This window comes from Phacochoerus africanus, chromosome 10, assembly GCF_016906955.1.
Source record: "Phacochoerus africanus isolate WHEZ1 chromosome 10, ROS_Pafr_v1, whole genome shotgun sequence".
Lineage (NCBI taxonomy): Eukaryota > Metazoa > Chordata > Mammalia > Artiodactyla > Suidae > Phacochoerus > Phacochoerus africanus.
In genome coordinates this window covers 96,063,894-96,081,195 of record NC_062553.1, presented here as the reverse complement: position 1 = coordinate 96,081,195, position 17,302 = coordinate 96,063,894, and the positions used below count along the sequence as shown (strand labels likewise).

The 17,302-nt window shown below is 34.2% G+C and overlaps 1 protein-coding gene across 4 annotated transcripts in view; it reads right to left on the bottom strand.

The window, feature by feature from the left end:
- SCLT1 (sodium channel and clathrin linker 1) overlaps positions 1-17,302 on the bottom strand; it is a 256,137-nt gene that overhangs the window by 78,231 nt on the left and 160,604 nt on the right. For all 4 annotated transcript variants that reach the window (XR_007137479.1, XM_047798622.1, XM_047798620.1 and 1 more), the window contains exons 10-12: positions 15,840-15,930; positions 11,046-11,137; positions 1,004-1,181 (exon numbers count right to left, since the gene is read on the bottom strand). Coding sequence is in view for 3 of the 4 variants with exons in the window: in XM_047798622.1 (XP_047654578.1) it covers positions 1,004-1,181; positions 11,046-11,137; positions 15,840-15,930 (361 nt within the window). In the remaining variant the exon portion in view is untranslated. The remainder of the gene's footprint in view (positions 1-1,003; positions 1,182-11,045; positions 11,138-15,839; positions 15,931-17,302) is intronic.

Sequence of the window (17,302 nt, the reverse complement as noted above, 5' to 3'; positions counted from 1 at the left end):
AGCTCTCCGCTTACCATGTAAAAAAGAATACACAAATAAAACAAAGTATTTCCTTTGTACTCTCATACTTTTCAATGGAATATTATGCAAATACTAGGTATTCAATAGATGTTGATTAAGTGAAATGATAATATAATGATCTCTACATAAGGGAGGAAGCAACATTAAACACAAATGTATTCTGTGACTTCTATAAACTATGGAAGTGGTAAAAGACAAAAGCTATGATATGTGATAGCATAGTAATCACAATTGTTAGAGGGTTAAAAAAAAAAAGAATAGTGACATGAAGTCTCCAGCTAATAAATCTTTACAGATAAATTTAATTCATGTCAATTAAGCTTCTGTTCTATTAGAATAATTGTGTAGGTAATGAAAGGAAAATAAAGAATAAGATTCATCTGATTCAAGTGACTAAAAGAAAGGGTATACATACCGTGGTAAAGTGCTATAACAGATATTTTTTAGGGATGAGACTATAGGGGATGATTTGTTACACAAGGATTGGAGACATTTAAAAAAAGGTCTAATATAAAAATTTGGAGTGAGAATTGACCTTTTGTCGTATTTTATGATATTAAGTCTTTCTTTTTTTTTTTTTTTTTTTGCTTTTTAGGGCCGCACCTGCGGCATATGGAAGTTCCCAGGCTAGGGGGTCAAATCAGAGCTACAGCCACAGCAGTGTGGATCCAAGCCACATCTGCAACCTAAACCACAGCTCATGGCAATGCTGAATCCTTAACCCACTGAGCGAAGCCAGGGATCGAACACACATCCTCACGGATAATAGTCTGATTTGTTTCTGCTGCATCACAACAAGAACTCCCTGAGATATTAACTCAACATAAAGTAATACGTCTATCAATGGTGAGCAGGGCAATTTCATTCTTATGTGTTTATTCTGTAGTTATTGATTCGCTCACTATCAGGTCATATGGGAGAATGTTCAGTATTTCATTATTTATTTACTATTATTTATAGACATGTTCACTAGTTTTCCTACCTGATTTCTTTGAAGATTAGCTTCTTCTAAGAGTTGTATGCTATCTCTGGCTCTTATAATAGCTTCGTATTTCTCATTTTGTAATTCATTGCACTTCACTTGTAACTCTCTGCTCTGTTTCTCCAAATGTGCTTTTTCTTCTCTTAATTGGGTGGCTTCTTGGGTGGACAAATGTAATCTAAAAATTAACAGTCACACTGCAAAAGTTAAATATTTTTAAAAAGAAGGTGGGAAACAGGAGATTTACAAAGCATCTATTAAAGGACGAGCATTATTCCAGTTACTTTCATGTGTATTTTCTCATTTTATTCACATACACGTTCTATAAAATTCCATTATTTCCACTTAAAAGAATAATAAACAGACCCAGAAAGCTTAAACATTTGGTTAAGGTTATATGAATAATGAGCAGTGGGGCTGAGACTGAGCCTAGATATTCTAACTATGTTACATTTTCTCCACTATTTTACTTAATTTAATTCGTACTGTCTCATATAGCTACACAACAGTGTTACAAAGCAAATCCTTAAAGAATAAGTTATTCTATTTATATGGTCTTTTTTCTTTTCCATTTTTGCTTGGCTCCCCTTTCCTACTCTCTACTCAGGTAGTCAATGTTAACTTACTAATTATATCTTTGAATATTTTTCTCCATATTTATAAAATCATATGTATGATTTTACACTCATATACATATAAATATACATATATAGCATATACACATCTATCCACAGGTTTTTAAACATAATTTTTTTGTGTTATACAAATTAAGATCACAGTATACATGCTTTTCTGCACTTGCTTTTCTTATTCAATAATATCTTGTAAAAATCTCTTCAAGCAATACATCCAACAGCGCTTTCCTTTCCCAGTCTGATGGATATAATGTCTCCTCACTGTTAATTTGTATTTCCCTAATTACAGGAGAATTTAAGCATATCTTAAAAGTTTGTTAGCCATGTGAACTGTCTTTGAATTTCCTCTTCATATACTTTGCCCATTTTTTTCTGATGACTTAATTTCCTTTGTTCTTTTACAAGAAATTTCTGAATATTTAGATATTAACTCTTAGTTTTGTTCTGTATGCTGCAAATATTTTCCCCAAAACTACTTTTTCTTGGAGTAGGGGCCACACTTGAGGCACATGGAATTCCCGGGCCAGGGATTGAATCTGAGCTACGGTTGTGGGAACACTGGATCCTTAACCCACTGTGCCACAGTGGGAACTCCCCAAGTTTACTTTTTTATTGTTGCCTATTGATTCTATTTAGGAAATCTTTATTACACTAAAAATGCTCTCTTTAATATGGCTAAATCTGACCATTAATTTCAACATCTGGGATTTTGGTTTTTATAAAGATCATCTCCCTTATTCATAAATTGTTAATCTCCTAGATTTCCTCAAAAAGTTGCTATGTCTTTAATATTTTTACCTGTAGATCTTTAATCTGAAATTTACTTCTGAATGTGGTACAAGAGTTCAATTTTACTTTTTTTCCAGACTGATGGCCATTTGTATGTGTTTCATTTGTAACTGACGGATTGAAGCGATATATCCTTTACACTTAAAATATGCAAATATCATGATTTATTTATGGACTGTCATGTTTCACTGCTATATTTGTCTATTCTACACCCAAATCGTATGAATTTGATTATAGTAGCTGACATGTTCTGGTAAGACAATTCGTCCCTTACATTACTTTTCTTTGTTATTTTCAGGCATTTCTTTCTTTATTTAAGTGGCGGCAAAAAAAGTCATAATGACTATAATTGTATTTTCATCAAATCACCCTTGCATTTCTCAGCTTTTGCATCACATATTTAGCTGTCGTATTACTTGACATAGTTTTATTAATATTGTATTATTAATATCGTATTTCTCAAAATGGTGGCTTTTTATTATATAAGGTCTCTCTTTATTCTGATATTGCTTTTACCATTAAACCCTACTTTGTGTGTTATCAATATTGTCAAACCTGCTTTCTTTTTGTTTATGGTTGTTAATATTCTCCACCAAAACCTTTATTTTAAATTGAAAACAAATACTCTCCATCTTTCCTTTCTTAATATCATTGTTCCAGTTAATTTATTCTTTGTTTCACTTTTTTTTTTCCCCTAATGGCCACATCTGTGACATATGGGAGTTCCCAGGACAGGGACTGAATCCGAATCATAACTGTGACCTATGCTACAGTTGCAGCAATGCCGGATCCTTTAATTCACCGTGCTGAGCCAGGGATTGAACTCGTGCCCCCATTGTTGGATCCACTGTGTCATGCACAACTCCTATTTTAGGTATCTTCTAAAGTAACATATTACTAGGCCTTTCTTTTTAATCAAAATCTGGCTTGTAATGGAATTTAGTCCTCTCACACTTTAATGATTTACACATATGACATTATTCATTCCATCACTTTGGCTAAAGCACTGTGGTAGAGGATGAAGCAACCTCTACCTTTCCCACAGAAGTATAGGGCATCTGGCACTTTATCAGCATCAATTCAGCCATTTGCTCCACCATGGTCTATTGAGGACCAGGCAGAGGAGGTGGACTTATGAAGGGTTTACACCAACCTCATCTCCCAAAAGCCCATGGGTCTCAAGAAGGCAAGCTTTGTTTATGACTCCGTGAATTCCAATCATCAATCAAGGCTCTCTGACAGTCCTCTCAAGGTTTCATACTCATCCATGTTAGAAAAAGCCTTGCAACTAAAGGTCTCACATGTATTCAACAGTCTATCAACCCCAGTAACTATTTGGCTCTGAAAAGTCAGATTGGTTTTAGGAGTGGAGTTACCAAAAAGCAGATGCAGATAATCACCTTCATAATTTATAGGTTTCCATAATTTTATAATATAAAAGATGTAGTATTACTATTCTTATTCTCCTGAAGCACTCCTACATGCTCTAAAGATTTCTTTCAACTTATTAAAAGTGGGCCAGGTTTCTTATTTATAACAACAACAATGATAATAGCAAACACTTGTAAGAACATTCTTTGAACTAGGTACTTTACATCTTAAAAAATATAATGCTCAATATCTTCAACACTGCTACGAGATAGGTTATATAGCATTAGCCCAAGAGGTAGAGTATGAGGTTATATCGTATAACCTATGAGGGTAGGTTAAGTCATGATATTTATTTTATAGACAGAGAAACTTAAGTACACAGAGAGTAAGCAATCTGCCCAAGATTACTGATCTAGTTATTAGTAAAGCTGGAGTTTGAGCTCAGTTAGTTTGGGTCCAGAGTTCAGTGTTCCTAATAAACATGTTATACTGCCAAAGAGAAACTTTCATTTAAATTATATAGATTCAACTACCCAGCCATAAAATATTGAATCAATGGATGCAACTAGAGATTCTCATACTAAGAGAAGAAAATCAGAAAAACAAATGCCATATGATATGACTTGTATGTGGAGTCTAAAATATGACACAAATGAACCTATCCACAAAACAGCAACAGACTCACAGACACAGAGAACACACATGTGGATGCCAAGGGAAGAGGGGAGGGAGTGGGATGGAGTGGGAGTGTGGGGTGAATAGATGCAAACTATTACATGTAGAATGGATGGGGCACGAGGTCTTGTTGTATAGCACAGGGAACTATATATCCAGTCTCTTGGGATAGACCATGATGGAAGATAATATGTGAAAAAGAAACATGTGTATATGTGTGTGTGTGTATGACTGGGTCACTCTGCTGTACAGCAGAAATTGGCACAACATTGTATATCAATTATACTTTAATAAAAGTTTAGAAAAATTAAAAAATAAATTACACAGATTCAACTCACAGATCTATATATCTATAATTACAGAGCAAGGGGCTCTCATCTGAAGTAAAGTTGGTGGTGAGAAGATGCACTAAAGCCCAGGGTAGTGAATGAAAGTTTGCCTACTGAACATTAATTCCCAGGACCATTTCTTCAGTTTCTGGAACACATTCAGGCTTGTGCACTTCCATTCCCAGCCCATGTCAAAAGACTGATGGATCCTACCCTGCAAAAATTGGCGCAAGAAAGAGTACCCTCAGATTCTGATATTGGAGGATTATCCAAGGAAAAACCAAGCTCACTGCCTAAAAGTAATACATTAGGTCTGCCAGACTATAAGTGTACCTATACCTACCTACCTATTTAGCTACTTTTTGGGAAAAAAAAAAAGGGAGAGAGACATAATTGACAGACAACATTACAGTAGTTCCAAGAAACAAAACAAATTTACTGTGCATTGCTGTTTATGTAGCATTTATATTGTATTAGTAAGTAAGCTGGAGATGATTTAAACTATACAGGGCAGTGTGTGTGTGTGTGTAGGTTATATGCAAACACTATACTATTTTATATAAAGGACTTGAACATCCACTGGTTTTGGTATTCAAAGAGGTCTTGGACCCTATACCTGGTGGATACTGAGGGACAGTTATATATTAATTTCAGGTGTTAAACATAATTTGATATTTGCATATATTTTGAAATAACCACCACAAAAAGTCTAGTTAATACCTACCACCACATATAGTTATAATTTTTTTCTTGGGATGAGTACTTTTAAGATCTATTTCTCTTAGCAACATTCAAATATACAATATTTAAATAAGCTTTTAAGAATACAGCATTAACTACAGTCACCATATTAAATATTACATCCACATAACTCATTTATTTTATAACTGGAAATATGTACCCTTTGACCACCTTAACCTATTTCACCCACCCCCTCTTCTCTGCCTCTCACAACCACTAGACTGTTTTCATATATATGAGTTCGATTTTTAAAAATATGGAATGTTTCAAGAATTTGTGTGTGGGCCACACTCATTTCCTTTGCATGTTCCAGTTTTTCGTCTATGTGTTGCTGAAGCAGGCACTGTGGTGTCTTACTTTTAAATATCAATGGATAGAAAGGATCACCAAGCATTTGAAGGAAGAGAGGCATGAAGAAAAAAGGAATGTTAGAGAAAGAAGAGACAATGCATACAGCAGAGGAAAACCTTAAAAAACATAATTAATATGCTTCAATAAGAGATGATACAACCCTTGCACTGATACTATAGAACAAGAAACATTCAAAGGGTAAGAAATGTCTCCTTAAAAAACTAATAGCAAAATAAAACATTTAACAAATTGTTAGAAAATTTAAAGAAATCTCCGAGACAAGAGAAAGTAAATGAAGAAATAGAAAATGGGAGAAGAAAGACTGGAAAATTAGGGAGTCAATCCATTAGATCCAATATCCAGCTGGTATTAAGAAAAAAAGGAAAAACAGAGAAAAAAATCATTAAACAAACAAACAAAAAAATCCCTGAAAAATTCTCAGAAGTGGAGTTCCCACTCTAGCAGAGTTGGTTAAGAATCTGACTATAGTGGCTTGGGTTGCTGAGGAGATGTGGGTTCAATCTCTGGCCCAGCACAGTGTGTTAAAGGATCTGGCATTGTTGCAGCCGTGCTGTAGGTTGCAGCTACAGCTCAGATTCAATCCCTGGCCTGGGAACTTCCATATGCTGTGGGTGTGGCCATAAAAAAATTCCCAGAACTTTAGAACATAAATTTCTATACTGAAATATTTCTAGTAAAATGAATGAAAAGGGATTTTTACTAAATATGCACATTGTGCAATTTTAGAATATTAATTGTGGTAAGTGGTGGGATGGATGATCCTCTAAGACTCCAGAGTGAAAAACAAAACAAAAACAGATCAAATGCAAAGAATTGGAATTTTGAGTGACATACAATTTTTGTTTTTCTGCAGCTGGAAGATAGATAATGTGAGGAAAATGTCAACATTTTAAGGAAAAATGATTTCAAAGCTAGGATTTCCAATCTAGGATTCATTACTCAGCCAAACTATCAAACACCTTTAAAAGTAGGATCAAGATATTAAAAAATGTATCTTCCATGTGTACTCAGGAAGCTGAGGGAGAATGGTAACCATTAAAATGAGGGGGTCAACAAAAAAAGAAAAATGGTTAGAATGAAAATCACTCTTCATTTGTCGCTTAAATGAAGATTTCTTGGTCTTATATGCATATCCTTATTTTGAAATAAACACTAAACTTATAAATATGAAGAGGTATCTTATGCTTAAGTCTTTAGGTCATTTTGAGTTTATTTTTTGTGTATGGTGTGAGAGTGCGTTCCAGTTTCACTGATTTCTGTGTGGCTGTCCAGTTTTCCCAGCACTACTTACTGAAAAGACTGTCTTTTTCCCATTTTCTATATGTGCCTCCTTTGTTGAAGATTAATTGACCATAGGTGTCTGGGTTTATTTCTGGGTTCTCTTCTATGTTCCATTAGTCTCTATGTTTGTTTTTGTACCAGTACCACACTGTCTTGATGACTATGGCTTTGTAATATTGCCTGAAGTGTGGGAGAATTAAGTCTCCTGCTTGGTTTTGGTTCCCCAGGATTGCTTTTGCAATTCTGGGTCTTTTGCAGTTCCATATAAATTTTTGGATTGTTTGTTTTAGTGCTGTGAAAAATGTCATGGGTAATTTGATAGGAATTGCATTGAATCTGTAGATTGCTTTGGATAGTATGGCCATTTTTCCAATATTAATTTTTCCAACCCAGGAGCATAGAATATATTTCCATTTCTTTGAATCCTCTTTAATTTCTTTGATTATTGTTTTATAGTTCTCAGCATATAAGTCTTTCACCTCCTTGGTCAGGTTTATAACTAGGTATCTAATTTTTGGGGGTGTGATTTTAAAAGGTATTGTGTTTTTTTTTTTGTCTTTTTGCCATTTCTTGGGCCGCTCCCTCCGCACATGGAGGTTCCCAGGCCAGGGGTCCAATCGGAGCCTCAGCTGCCAGCCTACACCAGAGCCACAGCAACGCAGGATCCGAGCCGCATCTGCGACCTACACCACAGCTCACGGCAATGCTGGATCGTCAACCCACTGAGCAATGGCAGGGATCGAACCCGCAACCTCATGGCTCCTAGTCGGATTCGTTAACCACTGCGCCACGACGGGAACTCCAGGTATTGTGTTTTTGTATTCCTTTTCTAATATTTCATTGCAACCGATTTCTGAATGTTAATCTTGTATCATGCTACTTTGCTGAATTTGTTGATCAGTTCCAGTAGTTTTTGTGTGAAGTCCTTACAGTTTTCTATATATAGTATCATGTCATCTGCATACAGTGACAATTTTACCTCCTCTCTTCCAATTTGGATACATTTTATTTCTTTTGTCTGATTACTATGGCTGGACTTCCAATACTATGTTGAGTAACAGTGGTGAGAGTGGGCATCCTTGTCTTGTTCCAGGCTTTCAGTTCTTCTCCATTGAGTATTATATTTGTGGTGGGTTTGTCATAAATGGCTTTGATTATGTTAAGGTACGTTTCCTCTATACCCACTTTAGGTAAGTTTTTTTTTTTTTGTCTTTTTGCCATTTCTAGGGCAGCTCCCATAGCATATGGAAGTTCCCAGGCCAGGGGTCTAATCGGAGCTGTAGCCACAGGCCTACGCCAGAGCCACAGCAACGTGGGATCCGAGCCACGTCTGCAACCTACACCAGAGTTCACAGCAACACCAGGTCCTTAACCCACTGAGCAAGGCCAGGGATCGAACCCGCAGTCTCATGGTTCCTAGTTGGATTTGTTAACCACTGAGTCATGATGGGAACTCCTGGTAAGAATTTTTATCATGAATGGATGTTGGACTTTGTCAAATGCTTTTCCTGCATCTGTTGAGATGATCATGTGGTTTTTGACTTTTCCTTTGTTAATGTGGTATATGATGTTGATTATTTGAAATGCGAATCAAAACTACTACGAGATACCACCTCACACCAGTCAGAAAGGTAATCATTAATAAGTCTACAGATAACAAATGCTGGAGAGAATGTGGAGAAAAGGGAACCCTCCCACACTGTTGGTGGGAATGTAAACTGGTACAACCACTATGGAAAACAGCATGGAGGTACCTCAGCAACTAAATATAGAACTACCATGTGACACAGCAATTCCACTCTTGGGCATATAACTGGACAAAACTTTCCTTGAAAAAGACACATGCACCCGCATGTTCACTGCAGCAATGTTGACAACAGCCAAGACATGGAAACAACCCAAATGTCTATCAACAGATGAAAGGATTAAGATGTGGTACATATACACAATGGAATACTACTCAGCTATAAAAAGAACAAAATAATGCCATTTGCAGCAACATGGATGGAGCTAGAGACTTTCATACTTAAGTAAGTCAGAAAGAGAAAGCCAAATACCTTATGATATCACTTATATCTGGAATCTAATATATGGCACAAATTAACCTTTACACAGAAATGAATCTCACAGACTTACAGAACAGACTTATGGTTGCCATGGGGAGGGGGGAAGAGTGGGATGGACTTGGAATCTGGGGTTAATAGATTCAAACTTGCATTTGGAATGGATAAACCACAAAGTCCTGCTGTATAGCACTGGGAACTATATCTATTGACTTGTGATGGAGCATGATGGAGGATAATGTGAGAAAAAGAACACATATATGTATGTGTGACTGGGTCATTTTACTGTACTGTAAAAAATTGACAGAACACTGTAAAGCAACTATAGTGGAGAAAATAAAAATTATTTTAAAAATTAAAAAAGAAAACAAATTCATCTTTAAAAAAATAAATTTTAACTTTTTATCACAACTGAAACAATATTAGTTTAATAGTTCCAAAAGAACCCACGTAAAAATTTACTTTTCAGAGGCAGCTAGCTGAATACTAGACTTCAAAAAAAATATCCTTAGATGTTCTTATATATGCAGTTATCTCTTCTTAAGAAGCTTTCGGTTATATATTATATAACTTTATTGTAAAAGTAAAACAAAATACAACAATAAAAATCTCAAAATCTTTAGTACCAAAAAGACAAAGTATTGCTGGACAACTTGATTCCTTATGTGAAATACTATCAGAATCAAAGGAAGTGACAATCACTCATTCAGATTTCACTGTTTCAAGTCTCTAGCATTTATTTCCATAGTGCAGAATGCTAAAATAACAAATGAAAAAACTTACAACTATAGACTCTTTTCTCCAAGGTTAACCAGAAAAGTTCAAGAAAGCTGTCAAATAATCAACTACTGAAAAGTTTACAAAAATAAAAAACACCCCTCGCCAAACCCTTGGACTTAAAAAGTACAACTCCTTTCATCAGAATCTCAAGTTAGCAGTTAAATTCAATTAGTTCTGAACCCATCGTGAGCAAAGAAATTACTTTTATTAACATTTTGGAGAATAAGAACAGAAGTTCAAAGATACTAATTTTTTTCTAAACAAACCATATTAGCCATGGACCTGTGACTAGAACTGAGATGACAATTATTGATATGCTCAGATCAACAGACTATTTCTGAGTGAGTGTAACAGATTCCAATCAGAGTTGATTTTTCAGTCATAAACCATACTGTGCTTTTATAGGCAGTAGCCACAGTATCTTTAATAGAATGCAAATGACAAGTTTATTAAGGGACTATCTAACAAGGACTAGAAAACAACAGCAGAAGACTCCAGAGTGAACATTTGCATTAAGATATAATAAAGACAAGGCTACATATATTTTATATATTTAAAAAGTAGCCCAGACCTTCAAAGCTATTGAAAATAACAGTTTCATAAGACTCCAGGAAAAACATCTATGATTTTTTCTCAAGTATTTTTTCCTATTGTGTATCTGTTTAGTAAGAAATGATTTTTCTATATAATTTTTAACAAACTTCACTATTTTTTTTTCCTGCTGCAAGATGAAAAGAACATTTTCCATTTTGATACTGACTAAACTTGACTGTTACTATTTTGGGAAAAAGGTAAAGACAAAAATGATCTTTGAATGTATGTTAAATACCAATCTTTTGAATATGCTGTTTTCTAAAATAGAGAATGTCCAGCAAAACAGATTTTAAACCTATGATTATAGTTCGTTTAGCACTTAGAAAATATATACTCTAGACAACGTCATAAACAGAAACTCGAATGCAGAATAACTTTTGAAGTGTACAGACACATATATATAACAATTTACCTCATTTCTAATTGTTTTATACTAGATTGTAACTGCTGTAAGCGTCTATCTGATGCTTCTTCTCTTCCTTGAGCAGATTCCATATCCTCCTCCTAGAAAATAAAGAAATTGGATGCTTATTTTGAGTATGTAAAAGTTAATTCATCATTAAACAGCACACAAAATGTTCACTCTATAAAGTTATTATATTGCTAGAATTTCATATGTAAGTTCAAAGAAGCATTATCTCTTTGGGAACAAATAAATCATGCATACTTGAAAAAAGAGGGGAAAAAACCTCACTACCAATTCTATTAGTAAAACAATACTCAAAATAGTCACTGCATGTAGATTTCTACCAATGCTCCAATTATTTCCATAGTGCAAGTGTAACAAAAAAAGGCAAGGTTTATTTGCAGATAGACTGTCCTTAGAACTTTTTTTCAGGGCCGCACCTGTGGCATATGGAGGTTCCCAGGCTAGGGGTCTAATCGGAGCTGCAGCTGCCAGCCTATGCCAGAGCCACAGCAACCCGGGATCCGAGCTGCGTCTGCGACCTACACACCACAGCTCACGGCAACTCTGGATCCTTAACCCACTGAACCAGGCCAGGGATCAAACCCGCAACCTCATGGTTCCTAGCTGGATTCTTTTCCGCTGCACCACAACAGGAACTCCCAGAACATGTCTTCTTAACTAGGTTATTATGCATCTTGTTATAATCATAGGATATCTCTTTTTTAAATAGTGATGCTTTAATAAATTAACAGGTTTTAATGTATCACCTTTAATAAAAATTTCCTGTTTATATTTTCCTGCCTTTTGCTGTATTCTTCTATTGGCTTTTAGTTATATCTCTTTGAACTATTTTTAGTGGTTGCTATAGAGATTATAATTTGCATCTTTAACTTATCCCGATTTATATAGTTAATGTTTAATTAACTCAGAGAAAACACTGGAATATTGCTATGGTGTATTTATTTCTACGTATCATCCTATTCTTCAGTACTACTGTTGTCATATATTACATATGTATACTTTATAAACCCATCAAATGCAGTATTAAGTTCTGCTTTAAAGCAGTCAAGTCTTTTCAGGTATTAACAAGAGAAAAGAAAAATATGTACATATGTTATTTCACATTTATAATTCCTGTTGCTTTTAATTTCTTCCTATATCTGAGTTGCTACATGGTGTCATTTCCTTTCAGCCTAAAGAATTTCCTTTAGCATTTTTGAAGGATAGCTCTATTAAGTACAAATTTCTTCAGTTTTTGTTTCCTGAAAATGTATTTATTTTACCCTGATTTTTGAAGTTAACTTCCACTGGACATAAAATTCTTAATGAGCATTTTTCCTTCAGTACTTCAGATATATTACTTCAGTGTTTTCTGCTTCCACAATTTCTTGATTTCTTGAGTCAGCTATTATTCTTATCTCTGTTCCCCTGTTCGTGCCATTTTTTTTTTATTGCTGCTTTCCAGTCTTTTCTTTATAACTGGCTGTCAGTGTTGTCACAATGTGTCTCAAGTGATTTTCTTTGTGTCTATCCTACTAAAGATTCATTGAGATTCTTGGTTCTACTGCTTTCCATTAAATTTTGGAAGTTTTCAGCTATTATTTCTTTAAACATTTTTTCTGCCTCCTACGTCTTCAATTCCACTTACACTTAACGTTGGCTTGCCTCATATCTCTGAAGTCCTGTTCACTTTTCTCCCATCTTTTAAATTCTATTTTTTGAATAGGAAAATTTCTATTGACTGTCAAGTTCACTGATTATTTTATCTACTTGTTAGAATTAATTTCTGAGCTCATCTAATGAAATTTTTATTTGGGTTGCTATACTTTTAAACTCTAAAATATTTATTTTTAAAATTATTTTCTAGTTCTCAATTAAAAAACTCTCTACCTGTTCCTTCATTGTAATCTTATTTTAATCTAATTTTAAAACACATTTCTTTAATTCCTTGAACATATTTATAATAATTTATTTGAAGCCTTTGCCTGCTAAATCTAACAGCTAAATCCAAACTCACTGAAGTTTCTATGACTTTCTCTTCCTTTCATCTGCTACCAGTCACACATTAGTGTCTAATAAGTTTTGGTTGAGAACTGGATAATAAAAATAATGCATCACAGTTTCTTTGGATTCTGTTTTATTCTTTTGAAGATCATTAGCTTTTTGGTTCAGTTAGGCAATTATCTTGCCTAGACTCAAACTCTGGTATTTTCCACAGAGGGTGCAGCAGCTGCCATCTGTGACAGTTCTTATTTCTTTCCATTGCTGATTTTCTAGCCAGGCTCCCACAGAATTCACTTGTGGGAGCTTGTATGTGCTAGCATAATTTGAGGATTGTCAAGATTTGGGCAGAGGTAGGGCTCTTCCTCTTTGTGGTTTTGTTGCTCTTACAGATTCTTCTGTTATTTTCACCTGCTCTGCCAGCTTTGGACTCTGTCCACTGATACTTAAACCATTAATGCTTCAGCTTTTGGATGCTCAAGCTGCAAACATCTCAGGAATATACTTTATTTATTTTTTATTACTCAATGAATTTTATTACATTTATAGTTGTACAACAATCATCACAACCAAATTTTATAGTTATTTCCATCCCAAACCCCCGGTGCATCCCCCCGCCCCCCAACCTGTCTCATTTGGAAACCATGAGTTCTTCAAGGTCTATGAGTCAGTATCTGTTCTGCAAAGAACTTCGTTTTTGTCCTTTTTTAGATCCCACATGTAAGTGATACCATATGATGTTGGAGTCTCACTGCCTAACTTCACTTAGCATGATAATTTCTAGGTCCATCCATGTTGCTGCAAATGCCTTTACTTCTTTCCTTTTAATGGCTGAGTAATATTCCATTGTGTACAGGTACCACATCTTCTTTATCCACTCCTCTGTCGATGGGGCATTTGGGTTGTTTCCATGTCTTTGCTATTGTATATAGTGCTGCAGTAAACACTGGAGTACATGTATCTTTTCAAGTCATGTTCTTCTCTGGATAGATGCCCAGGAGTGGGATTGCTGGATCAAATGGTTAGTTCTATGTTTAGTTTTCTGAGGAATCTCCATACTGTTTTCCACAGTGGTTGTACCAACTTAGGAATATACTCAATTTAAAAAGCAGTAAACCTATCTTTTAAGAACAGACTTCTTTCAGCTCTCTGACTACTTTTTCACTAGATTCCCTGGGGAACTGCTCCCATCCACATAGGCACAGTTTGTCTGTTAGTCGTGGACTTGATCAGAGTTTATATTCAGAATTTGGGTCTCAATTGTATGTGTGTGTATAGTTCTCTTGCTGTCGATATTTCTTCTTTTAAATTTTCAGCTTTTCTAGCCCTAAGTTTTGATTTTGGGTACCACATAAGTGCTTACATAAGCTTTTATTTTGTGAGGCCATAGCTGTGGGGTTAGAGAGAACTCTCAGGACAGAAAGTTAAAAACTCAAAATTCTTACCTCTTTCAGTGCCTTTTTTTGTTTTTAAGTGCTTTCAAGCATTTCAAAAAACTTATCCTATTTTTATAACTATTACGTATGAGAAGGTCTGCATATGCCTTTCACAAATATACCATTACTGGAAACCTATAACCAACTTCTAAAGATTAGGAAATAAGGCTTAGAGAAGTTACACAGCTAGTAAGTGCCAGAGTTAGAATTTTTTAAAAATGATTTTTATTTTTTCCATTATAGCTAATTTACAGTCCTTTGCCAATTTTCAACTGTACAGCAAAGTGACCCAATCACACATACATATATACATTCTTTTTCTCACATTATCCTCCATCATGCTCCATCACAAGTCACTAGATATAGTTCCCAGTGCTATATATGAGGATCTCATTCCTTATCCATTCCAAAGGCAATAGTTTGCATCTATTAACGCAAGATTCCCAGTCCACCCCACTCCCTTTCCTTCCCCCTTGGCAACCACAAGTCTATTCTCCGAGTCCATGAGTTTCTTTTCTGTGGAAAGGTTTATTTGTGCTGTATATTAGATTCCAGATATAAGTGATATCATACAGTATTTGTCTTTCTCTTTCTGACATGCTTCACTTAGCATGAGAGTCTCTAGTTCCATCTATGTTGCTGCAAATGGCATTATTTTGTTCTTTTTTATGGCTGAGTAGTATTCTATTGTGTACACATACTACATCTTCTTAATACATTCATCTGTCAGTGGACATTTAGGTTTTTTCCATGTCTTAGCTATTGTGAATAGTGCTGCAATGAACATATGGGTGCACATGTCTTTTTCAAGGAAAGTTTTGTCTGAATATATGCCCAAGAGTGGGCTTTCTGGGTCATATGGCAGTTCTATACTTAGTTTTCTGACAGTTGGAATTTTAATGATTAGATTCATCTAAATCTAAAGCCCAACTTCTCTTTGACACCTTCTTCAAATTTCATTATTACACATAAAAAGAAAAAATGTCTTATGCCAATAAATAACACAAAATGTAGTATTAAACAGAATATAGTATTAAATAGTTCTTTTCCATCTACTTATAACCAATTAACCAAAGCTTGATCTTGCATTAACACGCAGTTCAGTAAAGATGTGTTTAGGGATGATCACCATCTTACATTGTTCTATTGATTTAGGGTAAAGTAATACAAATAAAAAGCTATTTTCAGTGTTATAATTGAGCATTCTTATTTCATATTTTATATTTAGAGGACAATAAAATGATTAATTCATTATCCAGCAACCCTCTTAAATACCTAATCCAAACGAGATCAACAATATAATACATAGAAAATTAGCTACAAGCGGCCATATCCTATTGTTTTAGAAAAAGGAAAATACCTTCTTTTGCATCTGTCCTTGAAGATCTTCGGTCATTTTAGATAACTCTTCCACTTTTGCTACTGCCATTCTCAGATCTAATTTCGCTTTCCTAAAATACAAAGTAAATTAACAAAGTGTTTTCATAGACCATACATTTTTTTTTTAATTAGGAAAAAAATCTAAATTTGGTAAAGTCAGTACTAACCACTGTGCCTTTAAAAATGAATCTAAGGGATAAATTTGGAAAGATTCCTTTATTACTAATAAAATATATGTGGAAGAGAGTAAAGAATATAAATATAAAGCTGCAGGGGTGAGTGCAAAGTGGGAGTCATTACTACTTTATTTGGATAAATTATGTTTTATACTCAAATAATTCAATAGATTCCATGAAGAACAACTTTATCATCTTGATAAATTACCTAACAAGAATATCAGTGCATTCAGTAGAATATAGTTATCTATAATTTCCCGAACAGAATTAGAGAAGTATCACTGATTGGCCTTTGTATGAAAATGAACCTAAGCTTTAACACTTTGATCATTCCTTAAACACCAGAAGTAAGTATTATATAACCACTTAACATAATGAACTAAAACATGTATCTCAAGATAGTCTGATATTTACTTTCTTCAGAGATTGTAGCTGCAAAGGATAAAAATGACAGGTTTTTGAATGTTGTAACAGTACCAAGTAAGTTCCAGGATCTTATTGACTCGCCATAGAAAAAGACTTTAGAATAATAAGACTTTCTAAAATAGAAAAAATTAAAAAAAATCATACCAATTAAGTACTAAATGTAAATATAGAACATATGGATTAGGTAAAAAAAAAGACACATTTTTAAGAAGGGAGATATTTTAGTGTAGGAATTGCCCATATTTCTTTCTTTTTTTTAATATAATGATTTTTTTTCATTATAGCTGGTTTACAGTGTTCTGTCAACATATTTACTTAATTATATTTTATGTATGTATATATTATAAACATAAGTCATATTGGTGCTGTTGAACTTAAATTATCTGATGCAAAATTCACAATAAATGCTATAATTTACTTTTCATTATAATAGTATTTATAATTACATACTTTTTTTTTTAGCATAAAACAACAAGAAATAACATCTAATAATAGCTAAAGTGTATCAAGTGGTTATTAGGTTCCAGGAACTGTCCTAAATGCTTTGTAGACATTATCTTACCTAACTTTGTAAATTAGGTATTATTTTTATGTTAAACTGAGGTCATGAGAGTGAGGTTGACAGAGGTTTGCCAACCTGCCCAAGGATTTACAAATTATCAATGATATGGATATTGAAACAGAATCCTCTATGATATGCCTACTTTCTACCAAAAAATAGTATCGATAATATTCCTTAAGATTAACAATTTAAGAAAATGCTTTGCTTTAAATAAGTTCAATTTATAAAAATATGACTTTATTACACATAAAATAATTTTTTTCTATTTGCAAAATGAAT